Source organism: Phalangium opilio, unplaced genomic scaffold (genome assembly GCF_054372755.1).
Source record: "Phalangium opilio isolate 3A_F unplaced genomic scaffold, DU_Popi_V2 ptg000009l_1, whole genome shotgun sequence".
In the NCBI taxonomy this organism is placed as follows: domain Eukaryota; kingdom Metazoa; phylum Arthropoda; class Arachnida; order Opiliones; family Phalangiidae; genus Phalangium; species Phalangium opilio.
The window spans coordinates 4,803,668-4,822,825 of record NW_028324146.1 but is presented as its reverse complement, the minus strand read 5'-3'; the positions used below and the strand labels follow the sequence as shown (position 1 = coordinate 4,822,825).

At 39.0% G+C, this 19,158-nt stretch overlaps 2 protein-coding genes across 8 annotated transcripts; one reads left to right on the top strand and one right to left on the bottom strand.

Annotated features, from left to right (window-relative positions):
- The first annotated feature begins 2,207 nt into the window (after positions 1 to 2,207).
- Positions 2,208 to 14,939, top strand: Zn72D (Zinc-finger protein 72D). 7 transcript variants are annotated; one of them, XM_089848317.1, is made up of 18 exons: positions 2,208 to 2,367; positions 3,010 to 3,181; positions 4,107 to 4,194; positions 4,322 to 4,677; positions 5,702 to 5,878; positions 5,957 to 6,251; positions 6,757 to 6,896; positions 6,973 to 7,115; positions 8,063 to 8,258; positions 9,111 to 9,274; positions 9,352 to 9,456; positions 9,663 to 9,879; positions 10,494 to 10,653; positions 11,473 to 11,558; positions 12,612 to 12,707; positions 12,776 to 12,985; positions 14,120 to 14,261; positions 14,361 to 14,939. In XM_089848317.1, the coding sequence occupies exons 1-18, from the start codon at positions 2,318 to 2,320 to the stop codon at positions 14,429 to 14,431; spliced, it is 2,868 nt and encodes a 955-aa protein (XP_089704443.1). In that variant the 5' UTR covers positions 2,208 to 2,317; the 3' UTR covers positions 14,432 to 14,939. The 7 variants fall into 7 exon arrangements, 6 of the variants coding, with proteins under 6 accessions (XP_089704443.1, XP_089704454.1, XP_089704438.1 ...); XM_089848328.1 differs by having other exon boundaries at positions 4,265 to 4,677; positions 8,219 to 8,258; XM_089848312.1 differs by having other exon boundaries at positions 4,265 to 4,677; positions 8,087 to 8,258.
- On the bottom strand, positions 14,939 to 19,154 carry LOC149713477 (ras-like protein family member 12). The gene is made up of 7 exons (XM_089848374.1): positions 18,641 to 19,154; positions 18,555 to 18,582; positions 17,491 to 17,505; positions 17,373 to 17,429; positions 17,045 to 17,118; positions 16,252 to 16,439; positions 14,939 to 16,179 (listed from the first exon to the last, which is right to left on the bottom strand). The coding sequence occupies exons 1-7, from the start codon at positions 18,731 to 18,733 to the stop codon at positions 15,834 to 15,836; spliced, it is 801 nt and encodes a 266-aa protein (XP_089704500.1). The 5' UTR covers positions 18,734 to 19,154; the 3' UTR covers positions 14,939 to 15,833.
- Positions 19,155 to 19,158: the final 4 nt, after the last annotated feature.

The following is a 19,158-nucleotide window of genomic DNA, read 5'->3' as shown; positions in this document are numbered from 1 at the left end:
CACAGAGAATATAAGGGAGGAGTGGAAGCTCCCCCGCTCCACAAGCGTAAATAGTTATGTCTCGCTTAAATTATACTAGCGGCAAGGCTAGCGGTACGAGGGAGTTTCCGGCTCAATAGCGCCACCTACGATACCATTTAATGTCTCAAACGGAAATGCCTCGGTACTGCGCATTGAAGATGCGCGGTAGAAAAGCGAGACAAGTTTTGCCCCTCTTTCCACTCCTCCCCTATACTCTCTTTGATGGAAATTGAATAGTCCGGGTTTTAAAGGGCTATCATAGCCCACTTGATCACGCGCTCAACGACGCAAGCTGCTCGCTACAGTGCGAAACGCTTGCGCTCGTGAACACAGATTGAGTGGGCTATAGAGAGCTTTCAGTTGCAGGAGGAGCTGAGTCTCGTGACATAATTTACGTTGCCATATTGGTGGGTTTAAAGCAGGAATGAAGCTGAGACTACCCATTATGGCTACCAGAACAGGGGTAAGACTTGGGAGGGTGTGACGTACTATCCCATCTGAAAGCTCTATACCTTTCTGTTTTTTTGGGGGGGGGGGGGGGAGGGGGGCTCACGCTACTGTATTTAAACTTATTCAAATTTAACCTTAATTTCAATTAGTTAATGTAAAATTATTTCAAATTTAAAAATACAAACGAAACAATTAAATATTTCAAGTCATATGAATCACTACAAAGATAAACTATTTAATTGCTCTGTTAGCACAAAGTACCTAGACGGACGGCGAAGGTTTCCACCCTGTATTCCTGTATATACATATACATCGTTCAGACCCGAGAAATTGCGTCCCATAGTCCCACTCCCAGCGAGGACAACGCTGGACAGTTCATTTAGTCTCATTGTATATTTCAGAAAGTTGTCTGTTCTTTGTGCAGCCGCAACCGAATTGGACCAAACTGCTCCATTGTAGCTTTATGATTTATCGTTTTATTGAAATTTGAAAGTTGTAACAAGGGTGGAATAATATATAAAAATAAAGAAAAATGATATTTCATAAGGGCATGGAGGCAAGGACAATTTAGTATATTTAGCGTCTACATAGACAAGAACCTCTTCCTGGTTTCCAAAAACAATGCAGAAAAATTGCCCATGTGGGTCTGGGAACGTGCCCCAATAACAATAAATTTATTAAAGGCATAAAGCGGAGCATAAAGTTAGAGAATTCGGAAAGAGAGATACAGAACTTTCTAGTTTCTCTTATCCAACAACAGATGACGTTGGCAACAGCTAGTTTCTTTAGAAGCTAGAAGTAGAAAACGTAGCTTGCCCATCTTCCCGATGTCGTTTTCGAGCGAGCTAGAGAGAAACGGGCGAGCAAGCAAGTAAAGGCCAAATGTGCAATCTTGAAGGAGAGACTGGAGAGGGGTAAGATGGAGTAGAATATAACGTATCCTCTGTACCCCCATCTATGGAAACGAAGTCCTCCCAGAGTCCTAGCATCGTCGGCGTTTTGGTTGGGTACAAAATGTCGACAATGCCCCCTGCGTTTTGAAAATAGAATCTAATTTATGAGAACTAGCTTCTATTTTTAAATGGTGCTACCATGGATAAAGAATGCGCGTGAGTTTTCACGCTATAGGATAGGCAACTCCCTATCTCGAACGACAGCTTATTCTGTGTACACTCTGTTACTGCATCGGTTGTCAGCACGCGCAAAGCTAGGTCTCTATCTAACCGAGCTTTGTGCGTGCTGACGAGAAACAAAAAACTTCAGGATTTAAAATATCCCCGAGTTTTTTTAGCTCGAGTGCACGGACCTCTAGGCCTTAGTTTCAAATACGTGTGAAATTTCCTACAGCTTACTACACGTATTTGAAACGAAACCCTAGAGGTCCGTGCACTCGAGCTAAAAAAACTCGCGGATATTTTTATTTAAATCCTGAAGTTTTTTGTCTCTTGTCAGCACGCACAAAGCTAGGTTACATAGAGACCTAGCTTTGCGCGTGCTGACAACCGATGCAGTAACAGAGTGTATATAGAATAGGGAGATGCCTATCCTATAGCGTGAAAACAAATTTACTAACGCGCATTCTTTATCCATGGTGCTACGCACTTAACAATTATCTACCAAAGGTAGTGAGCAAGATACTCTGGCCCACGTACATTTTAGCTCCATTCCACTTTCTCCTCCAAGGTACAAAGGGATTGAACGTAGTAACGAAGTTTTGGCGTCCCCCCCTTCCGAACCGCTATACGTTTCCCGTTCCTCTTCAACACGCTGGTTCTAATCTGCGGCTCTGCGCAATCGTCGTCGTTCACTACGTGTAGAAAGTGGTGGTGAACTGTCTAGCGGTGAAATGGCCGCAAACAATTATTTCGGTTACAGTACCGGTGGAACATCATTTGGGTAAGTAAATTGAAATAATTTATCTTTAAAAGCATGCCGAAAGGCATAATGTAATCTTTTGACTTTAAATTTAATGTTATTTAAGCGGTGATTTATGTAAACTCAGTTGGCCGAAGAATAGCGTTAGGCTTAACAAAAATTTCTTTGATTTGCCGGCTATAAAATGGCGGATCTTTGTTACTCCGCTCCGTTTTGTAACTTTAGTCGAGTTTTTTTGGCTGGCATGTTTTAAACGTTAGTTTCAAAACGATTGAAAAGCCAATATTTACTGTTAATGGTAAACTTTTGTTAATAATACTTCGGTATTGGTATTATTTTATGGGCTGAAGTTTTTGGTACAAATCCTGACCATGCTTACATATCAGTTGGCCTTCAATCAACCATTGATAGGGTAATGGCAGTCCTCTGCCTTCGACTGTATTAAGCTCTATGGGAAAATAACATGGGGTGCCATTAGTCTATACTGTACATGCGAGGCCGCCATTGCCTAAATTAAAATTTAATGTTAGAAATAACTTAAAATTAAGAAATTTAACATTAAAATTGGAAATAGAGTAATGTTACATAGTAATCCTGAAAATTTAAGTTCAAAGAGCACCATTCTGTAATCGGTACATCAAAATATATACTTATTCTAATTAGAACTTCTGCCGCAACCAGTTATCCTACTAGTCAAACTCCTGGCTATGCTGTTCAACACACAGCCCAAACATACGCTGCGGCGACACCTCGAGCTACGCAGGCTAGTTATGACACTTATCAGACAGCCCAAGCAGCAGCAGCTGCAGCCTATCAATATGCATCCCGACAACAGGTCAGTGTTTAGTAGTATGTGCAACAATGTAAGGGCAAGTCTCAGAAAAAAGGAGTTATTCTTTGCTTATTGAAATATAAGTGAAAGTGTAGCGTCATGCAACAACCTCCGTTGTGTGTGTGGGAATATTACATCAAGGAGAATGATATCTGTAGAATATCAAAGGCCCACCCACACTGGCGATTGTTGTTCACAATATGATCGGTTATCACATTATACTTCCTCTACAGTTTTAATTTCGCAAAATAATGTTCTCTTAGACCCAATAAAATGCATGTTATTGTAAATGCGCAATATAGGCGTAAAATTTGGTTTACTCCATTTTGTGGGATGAAAATGACTGAGAGAAAGCAAAAGGAAACCCCTATAGAAAAATATTTTGCAGTTAAGTCCCTGAAGTTGATTTTCATACTCCCAGGGCTTCCACCAGGTCCCTAAAAGTCCCTATTTTCCCTGCAAAGTCCTTAATCTACCCTATAATCTGTATTTGGGCCTTAAATCGCCCTTTTTCTTCCAAAAACTGTCGGTAAAAGCATTTAGTAGTTAATCAAGGGGAGATATCTAGAATAACTGTTTCTGTAAAGAAGTAACAAAAACTCATAAAAAAAAGTACGCAATAACTTGCTGTTTTGTTTAAAATCGGGGGAAAAAAAGAGTGATATCATGTTTTTAACTTCACTTTAACACAGAAAAAATGCTCATTTTTAGGTAATAAGTTATCATTTTGTTTTACAAGTGGTCCCGTTTTGGTTCCTACTTTCTGATTTTACCCTATTTTTATTGTCGTTTTTCAGTCTCTTCTATTAGAGCTCTGTTTTAATAACGTTAATTGACAATGATTTGAGGTGAAACAGAAAATTTACACGAGACTTGCCCATTGATTTGAAAGTTTACAAATGTTTAAATGCTAACTGTCACTTTTTAGACAACATATGACAAGACACAATCGTACTACCCTCAAGCTGCGCAAGTTTATTCAGCGGCAGACACTACTCACTATCAAACTGGAACAGGTTAGACAACGAAGTAGTAAGACACAATTCCCCCCCATCCCCAAATTTTCTTACGGCACTTCTGGATTAGGGACTAGCAAATCTACATATTCGGCTAATGCTACTGGTTATGGTTCATCGCGATCAGGTGGTGCAAAAGCAGCCACAACTCAAGGAGCCGCGACGTCCTACGTTTATTCAACAAATTCAGCCGGAGCTCCCAGTTATTCTACGTACAATTCACCCGCGTCGATGTATGTTCAAGGTGGAGTAGGAACCACCCAGCAAGCGGCCGCCGCCGCTGCTGCTATTGGAGCCACAACCGCCGCTGGCGTCGCTCAAAGTGTTAGCGCCGCAGCTTCTTCCGCAATCAAGGGTCAAAATAATTCCTGGACCGGTTTCAAGAAAGGTGGATTTATGAAGAACCAAAAGGCTAAACAACCACCGAAGCCTCAGCAATTGCACTATTGCGATGTTTGTAAAATTAGTTGCGCTGGCCCACAGGTATGAACAGTTTTATTTACAAACTAAGGAAGCAGGGTTCATACAAACCTGGAAAAATCAGGGAAATAAATAGTTGACAAAAACCTCAGGGAAAATTCAGGGAAATTTTGAATTTTTAGTAAAACTCTGGGAAATCAGGGAAAATTGCGTCAAACAGGGGCCGAGTAACTAAGCAAAATGTTCGTAAACATACCCCCCTCCATAGTATTAACATTACACTATACTTTGGAGGCTCATAACTCTGGTTATATAAGAGATACGGGGATGTCCTTTGAGTATGTAATAGTCCTATTTGCCCCCCATCCAACCATACTAAAAACGTAGGGCTACGACAAACAGGGGCCGAGTAATTAAGCAAAATGTTCGTAAACATACCCCCCTCCATAGTATTAACATTACACTATACTTTGGAGGCTCATAACTCTGGTTATATAAGAGATACGGGGATGTCCTTTGAGTATGTAATAGTCCTATTTGCCCCCCATCCAACCATACTAAAAACGTAGGGCTACGACAAACAGGGGCCGAGTAATTAAGCAAAATGTTCGTGAACATGCCCTCCATCGGATTAACATTACACTTTACTTTGGAGGCTCGTAACTCTGGTTCTACTAGAGATACGGGGATGTCCTTTGATTATGCAATAGTCCTATTTGCCCCCCCCCCCTCCTTCGTTAACATTTTCACCATAGGATACTCCATATACGGGAAAAACCTGGAAAATTCAGGGAAGTATATGGGAATTAAAAAACCTGGAAATCTCAGGGAAATTTGTTTTCCAAAAGTTGTATGAACCCTGGGAAGTCTCTTTATGTTTGTCAGATCACCTCGTAAAAACCCTGGACCCCTGGTTATATGAAAAAGTCAAGTAACGTAACATTATACCTTAAAATAACGGCCGTTCTATTAAGGTATAATGTTACGTTACGCTACCTGAACTTTTTCATTAAGCATTAGTGTAGTTTGTTAGCTTGATTACAAATTTATAGTTTAGCTAAAAGGAAATAAAAATTGTTTCCCATAGACTTATCGTGAGCATTTAGAAGGTCAAAAGCATAAGAAAAAGGAAGCGGCTGCAAAAGCCGGTGCTGTTCCGCCTAGTTCTAGAGGAGGTACTTCGTTACGTTGCGAACTCTGTGATGTTACTTGCACTGGCTCAGACGCTTATGCCGCTCATATTCGTGGGACTAAGCATCAAAAAGTACTTAAAACTGATTATAAATTCTATTGAGACAATGAAGTACTTAACTCGGTAATATTTTCGTGTCTTGCCTTCCAGGTAGTCAAACTGCACACTAAATTAGGCAAACCAATTCCTTCTACCGAACCCGTTATATTAGCTACTAATAATTCATCGACTAAAGCTAAACCCAATGCCAAAAACGCTGGCGATAAAAAGATTTTGGGAACTCCAAAGATTAATTTCGTCGGTGGTACCAAATTAAACACTACTACGCCCGAAGCGAACGCCGCCGCCACCGCAGCTGGCATTACCACAAGTGGCGAGGATGATAAATCAATGGATGAAGACAAGAACGAGATCTACGATGACAAAGCTGATATTCAACCAGTTGGTAAGAGAAACTAATGAACTCAGGGTTCATACAAACCTGGAAAACCTGGAAAAATCAGGGAAATAAATAGTTCAGGGAAAACTCGGGGAAATTTAGAATTTTTAGTAAAATTCAGGGAAATCAGGGAAATTTAGAATTTTTAGTAAAATTCAGGGAAAACTCAGGGAAATTTAGAATTTTTAGTAAAATTCATGGAAATTTCGAATTTTTAGTAAAATTCATGGAAATTTCGAATTTTTAGTAAAATTCATGGAAATTTCGAATTTTTAGTAAAATTCATGGAAATTTCGAATTTTTAGTAAAATTCAGGGAAAACTCAGGGAAATTTAGAATTTTTAGTAAAATTCATGGAAAACTCAGGGAAATTTAGAATTTTTAGTAAAATTCAGGGAAAACTCGAGAAATTTAGAATTTTTAGTAAAATTCAGGGAAACTCAGGGAAATTTAGAATTTTTAGTTAAATTCGAGCAAAAAATAATAAAAATTGAAATGAAAACTCACGCAGGTCAAGATTACATAGAAGAAATTCGTAATGACGATGGGAAAGTAATTAGTTTCCAATGTAAGCTGTGCGAATGTCGTTTCAACGACCCTAATGCGAAGGAAATGCACATGAAAGGTCGCCGTCACAGACTTCAGTACAAGGTTTGCATAGCTTCTTTTGGAGGTTTCTCGTTTTGCTCTAGCTCCTTTAACACGCGGTTCTGTCCCTGATTAACAGAAAAAGGTTAACCCTGACTTGGTGGTTGACATTAAACCCAGCTTGCGTCAACGTAAAATCCAAGAGGACAGAATGAGACGCCAACAAATGAGGGACGAAATGTGGAAGAGACGCGAAGAAGAAAGATGGCGCGATGAAATAAGGTTTGTGTGGACTTTTTTTATTATTATAGAATGCGGTCGTAGTGTGTCAAGGGTGTGCGAACCTTGAAGTTATTTCAGGTTTTAGGGTTAAGAATAAGATCTAATTGTTTATCGAGCTTCTATGTAGGCTTAATACACACTAATTTTAAATTTGTTTATCCATTCCTGTTTTGAGTATTAATTTAAGAAGGCAGTCTTGGGCGGGTTTTATGGCCGATTTTGTGTCTAAAATGTTCTCTGACATTTTTCCACTGTTGTCAAGTTATGATTAGGGTGTTTCTCAGGTTTGTGTGGAATCTAGAAAACCTGAATAAGTCAGGGATTTCGTTTGGTATATCAATTCATGCTTCAAGCACTGCTAAATATGGGCCAGGTGTGATGAGGTGGGCTCTGGTAAACACCTTATAATGGTCAGGGATTTTCAATATAAAAAATTTCGTCTGAACCCTGCATTAGTATTATCTTTAAGATTCTTAAATTTTAGGGTTCAATCATAACTCTTAAACGGTGACCCTTAGTGCAAAATGTATTCGAACAATTCCGACTCTTAAATCGCCCCTAGAACCAACTGTACTTTGGTCCTACCACCCATTTTTGAACACCCATGTATTCTATCGGTTGTAAGTCCTCTTTCACGTTTTTCCTTTTATTGAAGCTAGCCTTTGTAAAGTTATTTCAAGGGTAAAGTTAGGAAAAATCTGAAGCTTGTAAATTCGCAAATTTTGGCCATAGGGCGCGTGGATAGCTTTTAAACAAAATACTCGCACACCCTTGTGAGTCTTTTTTCCTCCTCTTGTCTCCTCCTCTCGAATCTCCGTTAAAAAATAAAAACGATGTCAGTTTTTGGACAATACCTTAATTCCGCAGTTTTATGAGTTTAATAATAATACGTGGAAAAAAGAAACGTTAGTGGTTAATTAATTTTAATGGGATGGTGGCGCCAAAAGGTTCTATTTTGATGATCCCCAAAGGATGATGGAAGAGGAGGAGCGCATGTACTGGGAAGAGAGAAAACGCTACGAGGAAGAAATGGAGTATTATGAAATGTTCAGACGATATGGCCGTGATCCTCATATGTTGCCACCTATGATGCCTCCTGGTAGATTCATGGGACCCCCAAGAGGACCTTTAGGACCCAATATGGTAAGAGACTTTTTCGATCTATGTACTGTTTTAGTCCTAGTCTATTTGTTTCTGTCTACAAGATCAGGGTTCATACAAACTGGGAAAACCTGGAAAAATCAGGGAAATAAATAGTTGACAAAAACCTCAGGGAAATTTGGAATTTTTAGTAAAATTCAGGGAAAATTGCGACAAACAGGGGCTGAGTAATTAAGCAAAATGTTCGTGAACATTCCCTCCATTGGATTAACATTACACTATATTTTGGAGGCTTATAACTCTGGTTATATTAGAGATACGGGGATGTTCTTTGATTATGTAATAATAGTCCTATTTGCCCCTTCCCCCCTCCTTCGTTAACATTTGCTCCATAGGACACTCCATATATGGGAAAAACCTGGAAAATTCAGGGAAATTTGTTTTCCAAAAGTTGTATGAACCCTGAAGATTTACTTGAGATTTTTAACACCACAATATTACGCGTATCCAAGTTATTATGAAACTTTGCTTAAACACGTTGAGCTTATGTGTATTAGAAATATATAATACTTTGATAGAAGTTACCACAAAGCGCCGGGACAATTTTAGCGTGATTCTTCCCAACATCGCAACATTTGTAGCAAGGTTACTAGACCGAATCACGTACGCGATAAATAGTTCCCTCATCATTACTCTATTAGCTCTTAACTATTTGCCAAGGCGCGCTTTTGGATTTTTGTCCCCACGTCAAGACAATCATGGTTTGTGGGTTGAATGCTAAGGATTTAGTACCAAACAGTTATAGAATTCACCCCACTGTGCGATGCCCATCTAAAATTTGATGATCGCAATCTTTTTGTAACGAAGAGCATCCAATAACGTTAACCATTGTAGGGACCACCAATGCCCCCACGAAGACCTGACTCTGTCGATGATAGACACATTATGGCCAAACATACCGCGGTATATCCCAAGGAAGAAGAACTTGGAGCTGTTCAAAAGATTGTCACCAACACTGAGAAAGCTTTGAAACAAGTTTCGGATTTTTTGGCGGAAGCGTGAGTAGTATTCCTTAATTGCGCTTGAATCCGCTTGGGGAGAGATATGTATGTAAAACTTAAAATAATCTAAATAGGGATGCGCCGCTGGAGGAAGAGAAAGAAGTTGCGGCTCCCGTTGTTAAGGAGCCCGAGGTTAAAAAAGAACCATCGGAAAGTGGTGCCGCCACCGAAGCTGAAGCGTGAGTACTTTTTTTACAGTTGGACTTAGGAGACTTTTTTTCTCTCTCTCAATCTCGATCCCTCGTGATTATTGCATTATGTATTAGCTGTTGATATTTCTGTGAGAAAAAACTTTCCTATGAAGGGATTTCTAATAATTTATTTTTTAATATGAGATAAAACTGTTCGTTATTAATACTTGGGTTCTCTAAACTTAAAAACACAGTGTGAATTACAGTGAAGATAAAGATAATAAAGAAGATAAGGACGAAACCAGTCAGATGCCCAATCGTACTCTTAAGGGTGTTATGAGAGTCGGGGTTTTGGCCAAAGGGCTTTTATTAACTGGTGATAACAATGTTCAGCTTGTTGTTATGTGCGCAGAAAAACCCACCAGAACTTTATTAGATCGTGTTGCCGATAACCTTCCCAAGCAATTTGCCGTAAGTAACAGTTGTTTAAAGTAGTTCGTTTTTCATGAAATTTGTACTGGGAAATTAGGATTCCCTGCTAACATTGCGAGGCGAAAAGCTATGCTAGGGTTCATACAAATCTGGAAAAATCAGGAAAATAAATAGTTGACAAAAACCTCAGGGAAATTTCGAATTTTTAGTAAAATTCAGGGAAATTTCGAATTTTTAGTAAAATTCAGGGAAATTTCGAATTCTTAGTAAAATTCAGGGAAATTTCGAATTTTTAGTAAAATTCAGGGAAATTTCCAATTTTTAGTAAAATTCAGGGAAATCAGGGAAATTTGCGTCAAACAGGGGCCGAGTAAATTAAGCAAAATGTTCAAAACATACCCTCCATAGGATTAGCATTACACTAAATTTTGGAGGCTCGTAACTCTGGTTATATTAGACTTTGAGTATGTTATAGTCCTATTTGCCCCCCTCTTTCGATAACATTTGATCCATAAGATACTCCATATAAAATTCAGGGAAGTATATGGGGGAAAACTTGGAAATCTCAGGGAAATTTGTTTTCCAAAAGTTGTATGAACCCTGAAAGCGCTGTTTGCCTTGTTAGTAAATGTATATCCAATGGAATCTTTCAGGTTGTCTGTCCAGATGAAACGTACGAAGTCAAACGTTGCGTTGAGGAAGCCGCCATCAAAGTGTTGTCGACAACTGAACCCAAAGTATCTATCACAGTTATGCTGACATCACCAGTCATGAGAGATGGTCCCGAGAAAGAAGGAGCTGAAGCAGCTGGCGGTATGAATTTTATACCCAAAAAATTGGGTTGACTTCTTTTCTTTCCGGTTGATTATTTTCAGTCTATTCGCGACATCGGCATCTTTATAAAAAACGTAACGTAGAAATCGGTAGCTATAAAAACAAACGTTAAAGAAACAGACGGAGGAGTAATCCTAGGGCCGAATTGACATTAATATTAATTTAATTTCGTTAAAAAAAAGTTTTTTTTTATTCTGACGATTTAACTTTAAAAGCCCTTGATAATTTTAACTTTAACCCTGGTTAGTTACACCAGTAAATAAAAAAATAAGGCCCTGTGGTTTCTCTTGAAGACCACACTTTCCCCTCTGATACGACAATCGTTAAGTTATTAGTTAGTAGATAGGCGAAGTCCCTTGTTAATAGATATGACGTGAATTGGAATGTTTAAATGAAATCACATGTCGTTTATTCAAAATTTTAGCGTTCCCCTTGAAGTTTTTAGCTTGTTTTGATAGGTTGTTATTAATCGTTTCGTCAAGTTTTATCGTTTAGTGTCTCTCTTTTATTCAATTCCCTCCGTTACGAGGGGAGAGTGAATTGCTGTGGTGTAGGGGGTGACTGGGAAGAAGGATTTTTGATTCACGATGAGGTTAAACCTTCGAGGGTCGCCACACGCATTAGCGACTTTCTTCTATTCTTGGAAAATTGAAATGGCTGCCAATTTTTCAAAAATGGAAGAAAACGTTGAATGGACCCTCGAGTTTTCCTCTTTTCGGGGTCAAACACCCAGTCAAGAAATATCGTCATCCCCTGCAAGCGAGCTAATATCAAACCGTCGCCGTCTTGATTCTCTAGAGATTGTTAAAGACCCACCAGATGTCTTGGACAGGCAGAAATGCCTTGATGCCTTGGCCGCCTTACGTCATGCTAAATGGTTCCAGGTTGGCGTTATTCAATCTACTTTTCAGCCTTATGTCCCTGTGCTTCTATCATATTATTATTATTATTATTTACTTCTCATATTCATAACCGAAATAGTATTTTATTATTATTTATTTTTTAATTTCCGTAAATTTTTAGTTTATTATAACATTATTTCATGCATTTAAACGCAACTTACGCTTACACTCAGTCCCAGTTCGATTTAAATACGTTTCAAATCACACACAGTTGTAGGGCAAATTCAAATTCTCCAGCAGTTGGTTAAATTTACCATAAAACGAACCCTCTGTTTATTACCTACGTTTCAATTCAACCAAAGGGGATGGTTAATTTCGTTAAAACTGATGATGAACAGTGACCCCGTTAGAAAAAATAGGGTATTACCGTTACCGATAAGAAATGAAATTTGAATTTGTTTCACCATTGTATCCAGAGGGACACGTTAATTGTTAAATGCCGTTTTTTTATGAATGAACTAAGAGAAAAAGCAAAGATAATTTGACTGACCGTAAGGAAATATTTAAAAATATCCATGAGGCTGGAAAGTTGACCAACACAACGGGTCAATTCTGTTAAAAATAAAACTACGTTGAAGTTTTGCTGGGCTAATATTAAGTATTAGCCTTTAATTTCAAATGCAATTATCTTTTTATTTAGTTTATGGGGTGATAAAGTATAGTTAACTTTTTGGGTCACTGTTTAATGAATAATCCAGCAAAATACGTTGATTTTGTTTTTAACATTCGATAGTTAACTCTGGGTGAAATTTTCATTTTATTATTATAAATCGTCGATATGTTTTTTATGAAATCGGAAAGAAACCTCTTAAATAAAAAAACTAATATTATAAATAGGAATTAGGTTACACATATTGTTAAATAATATTCGATGCTCACGTTAACTTCGACTGTTGTGTTGTCTAGGAACAAACTTGTAAAATATTCTTAGGAATTTTGCATGTTGTTTCTCGAATAATTCTTCTTAACTCTTAAGTTAACTGACAGTTTTTTCTCCTTCGCTGGGGTCTTTTTTTCTGTTTAATCCATACTTAGGCTAGGGCCAGTGTTCTTCAATCTTGCGTCATGATTATCAGAATAATGAGGGATCTTTGCCAGCGTGTACCAACTTGGGGACGAATGAGCACTTGGGTATTTTATCAAGCCCCCCGCGATTGGGACGCGGTTAGAGTTTCTAACTTACGTGTTTTTCAAACTAGGCGATGGAACTGTTGGTCGAGAAAGTTATCTTTAGCTCTGGCCAGTACATGAGCCCGGGTGACGCACTCCGAAGAGTGTTTGAAGCCATTGCTGGTGGAATTTTGCTTCCTTCTGGACCAGGAATTATGGATCCTTGCGAAAAGGAGCCAACTGATGCTTCATTTGGCTTGACTAATCAAGATAGAGAAGACATAACTTCAAGTGCCCAGGTAAGAACAGTAGCCTAGGGAACCATTGGGCCAAGAACAGTAGCCTGGGGAACCATTGGGGCCAAGAACAGTAGGGGAACCATTGGGCCAAGAACAGTAGGGGAACCATTGGGCCAAGAATAGTAGGGGAACCATTGGGCCAAGAATAGTAGGGGAACCATTGGGCCAAGAATAGTAGCCTGGGGAACCATTGGGCCAAGAATAGTAGCCTGGGGAACCATTGGGCCAAGAATAGTAGCCTGGGGAACCATTGGGCCAAGAATAGTAGCCTGGGGAACCATTGGGCCAAGAATAGTAGCCTGGGGAACCATTGGGCCAAGAATAGTAGCCTGGGGAACCATTGGGCCAAGAATAGTAGCCTGGGGAACCATTGGGCCAAGAATAGTAGCCTGGGGAACCATTGGGCCAAGAATAGTAGCCTGGGGAACCATTGGGCCAAGAATAGTAGCCTGGGGAACCATTGGGCCAAGAATAGTAGCCTGGGGAACCATTGGGCCAAGAATAGTAGCCTGGGGAACCATTGGGCCAAGAATAGTAGCCTGGGGAACCATTGGGCCAAGAACAGTAGCCTGGGGAACCATTGGGCCAAGAATAGTAGCCTGGGGAACCATTGGGCCAAGAATAGTAGCCTGGGGAACCATTGGGCCAAGAATAGTAGCCTGGGGAACCATTGGGCCAAGAACAGTAGCCTGGGGAACCATTGGGCCAAGAACAGTAGCCTAGGGAACCATTGGGCCAAGAACAGTAGCCTAGGGAACCATTGGGCCAAGAACAGTAGCCTTAGGGAACCATTGGGCCAAGAACAGTAGCCTAGGGAACCATTGGGCCAAGAACAGTAGCCTTAGGGAACCATTGGGCCAAGAACAGTAGCCTTAGGGAACCATTGGGCCAAGAACAGTAGCCTAGGGAACCATTGGGCCAAGAACAGTAGCCTAGGGAACCATTGGGCCAAGAACAGTAGCCTAGGGAACCATTGGGCCAAGAACAGTAGCCTAGGGAACCATTGGGCCAACAAATGGGGAAAGTGTAGAAATCTGCAAGTTACCCTTGTCAAGAAACATTTGTACCTCTATTCTTTGGCGTTTTTACGGAGCGTCTTTTAATGTATAAAGAAATTTCATTGTCTTTTTATAGTACGCTCTTCGTTTGATCTCATTCCGTCAAATTCACAAGGTTCTGGGTATGGATCCTTTACCCCCTCCTAAATTCACCAGAGGACCTTTCCCGCGTAAAAGAAGACGCGATAATAGTGCTGGAGAGGGTAATGATTCTGAAGGTAAGTTTGGTTTTTTTACTGACCTAAGGCCGGCTCGAACAAAACCAAAGAGATCTCATAAAGGCAAAAGGTATTAAAACAAATTAAATCAATAATTAGGTGGAGATGGTAAGAAAGATAAGAAGGAAGAAGGAGGTGAGATGGAAACAAGCGAAGTTGAGAAGAAATGATTGGAAGCAAAATGTTTAAACATTTCATGTATTTTCACGTAGTTAATGTATCGATGCTTCACACACTATCATTATACCCTCTCTGTTTTGTTCATATCACTCTTTGAAAGAGTTCATACAAAAAAAATTCCCCCTAGCGCACTTCATTTTTCCCTTCTTGTATATTTTTGTTTAATTAATTTTAAGAAAAGGGTATTCTTAATTAGAAAGCGAAAAAAAAAAATTGCATTCCAAATACATGGAATAATTATTATCTTAAAGAAAAAAAAAAGCCTCTTCAAAAACAAACCAATTAGAAGCTTTTGCAATAATTATTAATTAAGCGAAGCATTTTTAAAATTTTGTGACGATATTAACTTTTTTGGAGGTAGTGAAAACATTTAAAACTCAGCATATTAAAAAAAAAAAAAACCAGAACAACCAACACTCGTTTGAGTCTTTTAAACATGAACATGTTTATTATTCAGTGTATTATTCAACAAGCCATAAATAAAGGTTTGACTAAGTAGTTTGTTTGTGTTCTTTATTTATAAATAAAAGTGTGCCTTCTTAATGACTACCCCGTTACAAGGAGAGAAGGTACATACTCTAGAGCCATTGATAAAGAATGGGCGCGAGGACATTAGTTTTCACGTTACAGGATAGGCAACTCCCTATCTTCGACGGCGTATTATTCGATATATAAACTGTTCCAGCTTCGTTGTTTTGCTAAATTGGAAAACAGGATATTGGTTCGCCATATTTTCCAATTTCATAGAATACTAGCTGTTACCCGCGGCGTCGCTCGCGTGTGATAAGAACTTCCATCAAAATGATACAAAGAATGGGTAGATTTTACCATAAGTGAATAATTAACTAGTTAATTATTCACTTATGATTTTACTGATGACTTAAATTTTTGTAGCACCCTAAGAGCGAAGGGACTCGGCGTTGCCCGTCAGCCCGTCGGGACATTTTTTATTACTTTTAACGCGGACATTATTCCATAAAGAAGGGTTTTTTTTTGGTTTTGGCCGCCATTTAAAAAGATGGCAGCAAATCGAATCCAAAAGATCATTCAGCCCGTCTATAGGTTAAAGGAAACCCTTGTACTTAATATCTGTGAAATCGGTTGAAACGCGCGGACTTTGTTGCATAGAGAAGAGTTTTTACATTTCTGGGCGCCATTTTCTAAGATGGCGGCGGATTGGAAAAATCTTTCTTAGTACGCGCCTACTACTTATGAGTAACCTTCCTTCAAATTTTCAGACTTCTAGGGCAAGCGGTTTGGGCTGGGCGTTGATTATCAGTCAGTCAGTCAATCAGTCAGTCAGGACTTTGATTTATATAGATATAGATTTTCCTGATTATGTTTTTAAGATTAGGCATAGTACTTTTGGGGAAGCGTCTAGTTTATTTGCATTTACTGAAACAGTTTGAAACCCTTGTTGAACAACTTAAACTTCTGGTTACGTTCTAAAGTTGACGACCTTTCTTCTTGTCGTTTTATTTTTGGGTCGGATGGGATTCGGGCCACCACTCGGGGTATAACGTTTCGATTGGACGTACACATCCTTGGTAGGGAACCCCTTTCGTCGGCAATCAATACCGTTTTTAACTGCCGTTTAACCTCTTGGTCGCGGACAATACTTCTGATCGCGTCATGGAAGAATTTGGTGACGTCTTCGTAGTCCTCTGCCGCGGACGTTTCTACAAACATGGCGTCGTGTCTAGTGGCGTACAAACTACCTTCGTGGCTGCTTATTTGCCTGTTTGGAAATTTTGTATATTTAGGTATGCAGTTTGAAATCGTGGCTTAGATAGGACAATGGCAAAATGACCTGTAACGTTCCAAGTCTAGTTTGTTCCCAATTAAGTAGAGTATGAAGTCGCCTTCGTCCAGGTTTCGGAATTTTGCGATTATTTCCAAATACTTCCGGGCGGTTTCAAAACTGTTTCTACAAGTTAGGCTGTAAACCACCGCCAATGCATCAGCCCACTTCAAATACCTTTCTGGCTTTTTAAATTCCTAGGATAAAATACCGTTTTGAAGCATAAGCTTATTTTTTAGCTAACGATTCTTGAAGTAAATGTAAGTGTTTTTAAAAAAACTTCGTGCTGGTTAACCAGTGAGACTGGGGCACTACTTTCTCCCTGGGTTGACTAAAATTTAGGGGGCAGTGGGACACAAAAGTTGGGACGTCTTCCTTTTCAGATATCGGAAGTCTATAACCCTCCTCTATATATCTATATATGAATGACAAAAATGACATCAGGCATCGAACTGAGCCACTCAATGGCCATAGTTGAATAAACTCTGTACAATTAACTTAAGAGTTTCCATATCCAGTGCTAAAATGGGTTAAAACTTCCCTAAAGCGCCATTCCTAAGAAGCTCTTACAGTTAGTGTTTCGAAATGGCACACGTCATGCAATAAAATTCTAACTTCCCATAGAATTTTATGATTAAAAACGGCCATGGAGGCCAATTAAAAATGCATGGACTTTTCAACCATGGTTCACATTTGTGAAATTTACTTCACTTATTACACGCGTAACATGGTCACCCGCCAGCATAAACTCTGTATTGGCGTATACGAAGAAAACTTTCGGGCGCTTCGAAATAATAATTACCTTATCACAAGTATCCATTACATTGACAACCACATCCTGGTTATCAACGCTGTCAATTCTGCAGTAAACATCTTCTATAAGTAAATAAAGGGTGATTTGTCTATAAATACGCGGGGCTATCGAAAGAAGCGTTTGTTGGGGATCTCATTTTAAATATACTACTAGTTACCACTACCGAGCAATTTGCTATGTAAGAATTTTTAACAACCATTTTTTACAGTCCTTTCAGGCTAAAAATAGCCCCGAAAAGGTCTGTTGCGGCATGGCCTGTGTTTTATCTGTGATACGGTTAAAAATATTTCAAAATTTTGAGGCAAAGTTGTCCTACCTAAATCTGGATCGTATTCAGTAATGAACCTCTTCGTCAAATATTTCACAGATAAGGCTGAAATAGTTTAATTGTAGACATATTTTACAGCTTGAACTTGCGTATAATAGTAACTCACCAGATTTCCCAACACCTAGAAGCCAAATATAATATCGAAGTTTAGTTTAAATGTTTGAATAAATAATAATAATCAAATTCCTCAACGCCCAAAATAAACTGCTGAAATTTTACTGGAGCACCAATTAAACAAGATTTATCTAATTGGAGGCCATATTGAAAAATGGCCCCCAGAAATGTGAAAAATTCTTGTCTTACGAAATAACTTCCGGAAACTTTAACCGTTTTAATTGAGATAAGCTGGGACCTATAACGTTAATTTGCATCGGTAGAAGCCGAAATCAAATCCCAAATCATTTCGACATTTGTAAATCGAAATAGTCGTCCAAATGTTTGCGCCGTCATTTGAAATTGATTTCTCAAATTTTCACCCCCTTCACCCGTTTTTATAAAATTAAAATAACGATTACGTAATAATTTAGCTACGTGTTTTATCCTAACATTATAAAATGTTAACCCTCACTTATTTTGATGATTGAACATAGATATAGAATCCTGCCCGTATTCCCATCCTCCATCGCTAACGATGGAAATTATATAGAACATATATACAGGGTGGAAACTTTCTCCAGCGAAAAGAGTTGATCCCGTATCAATTAGATTAGATGTATTGCGAGTACTATATATGTTATCTTATAAACTTATGATGTTATGCGAGTATATGTTAATACATATATCCCGTACATATTTACCCTTACGAACACGGTAACACCCACAGGCACAAGTTTTAGAAAAATATCTAGACTGGCCGACGGCGAAGTTTCCATCCTGTACACATAGACGCCGTTCCTGATAAATTGTATCCCATGATTTCCCATCTAGCTCCTGTCCTTCAACTCAGGCCTTCAGTTAGTGTCACGAAAAATTGTTGCGATATACTTCTTGACCCCTATTTCGCTATTCGAGCTGGCAGTCTAAAAAATACATTATTAGTCCATAATGGACCCATGTTCCCGGGAAGACGCACACAGCTTATAGTGTTTTGACAAATAATATTTTTATATGGGCGCCTATCTTGAGATCGCGAATTTTCTTATTTGCTGGTTATACTAATTATATACTGACCTGGAGGACCAACAAGCGCTATATTCACCTGGAAAGGTCACGACAATGAAATAAACAGATCCCATTCTTTAATTTCTGTCACTAACCTCTGGAAGTAAACATCCGTGGTTATTCGCGGACATTTTCCGCGCTGGCGTTCCTCCAGAGCTTCGAGCGTCCATTCCGAACCCGAGTGTCATTTTTATCGCCGTTTTATTAATTTTTCACCCTTTTTAATAATGCGGGATTAATTCTTCCCGGATTTTAGCTAATTCCAAGTCAAATAGGAGCGCGTCCAACTTCGCGGCGACGAACCGAGAAAGTAATGACTTTCGGAAGTCTTTAAATTCTCTTTTTATTTTTTTTCGGATGAGTAAAACTTTTGAGAAGTTTTCTCAAGAGGCATATTTTATCAAAACACAGCGACCAGGTGCCCAGAAATTTGTTATTTTTTTTTTCAGCACCGAAGACAAATTGTGAATGAATGAAAGCCGAATGGGTGTTATTTTAAGGAGCTTAAACATAATAATTGCTTCTTCAACCGCTTCAAGGTGAGGAACTTTAAAATAACAGACCGGAAAAAAATGGTTTACATGTTTTCTATTTCGAATTTTCGCGGGCTTCA

What these genes read in the sequence shown, in the direction of transcription:
- Zn72D (XM_089848291.1), top strand. Translation starts at nt 2,318, where the DNA reads ATGGCCGCAAACAATTATTTCGGTTACAGTACCGGTGGAACATCATTT. An exon ending in AGCTGATATTCAACCAGTTG is followed by an intron (nt 6,252 to 6,756) that starts GTAAGAGAAACT and finishes AAACTCACGCAG; the next exon opens with GTCAAGATTACATAGAAGAA. An exon ending in AGATGGCGCGATGAAATAAG is followed by an intron (nt 7,116 to 8,062) that starts GTTTGTGTGGAC and finishes TGGCGCCAAAAG; the next exon opens with GTTCTATTTTGATGATCCCC.
- LOC149713477 (XM_089848374.1), bottom strand. Translation starts at nt 18,733, where the DNA reads ATGACACTCGGGTTCGGAATGGACGCTCGAAGCTCTGGAGGAACGCCA. An exon ending in ACGGATGTTTACTTCCAGAG is followed by an intron (nt 18,583 to 18,640) that starts GTTAGTGACAGA and finishes TGACCTTTCCAG; the next exon opens with GTGAATATAGCGCTTGTTGG. An exon ending in TGAATACGATCCAGATTTAG is followed by an intron (nt 17,119 to 17,372) that starts GTAGGACAACTT and finishes ATTTACTTATAG; the next exon opens with AAGATGTTTACTGCAGAATT.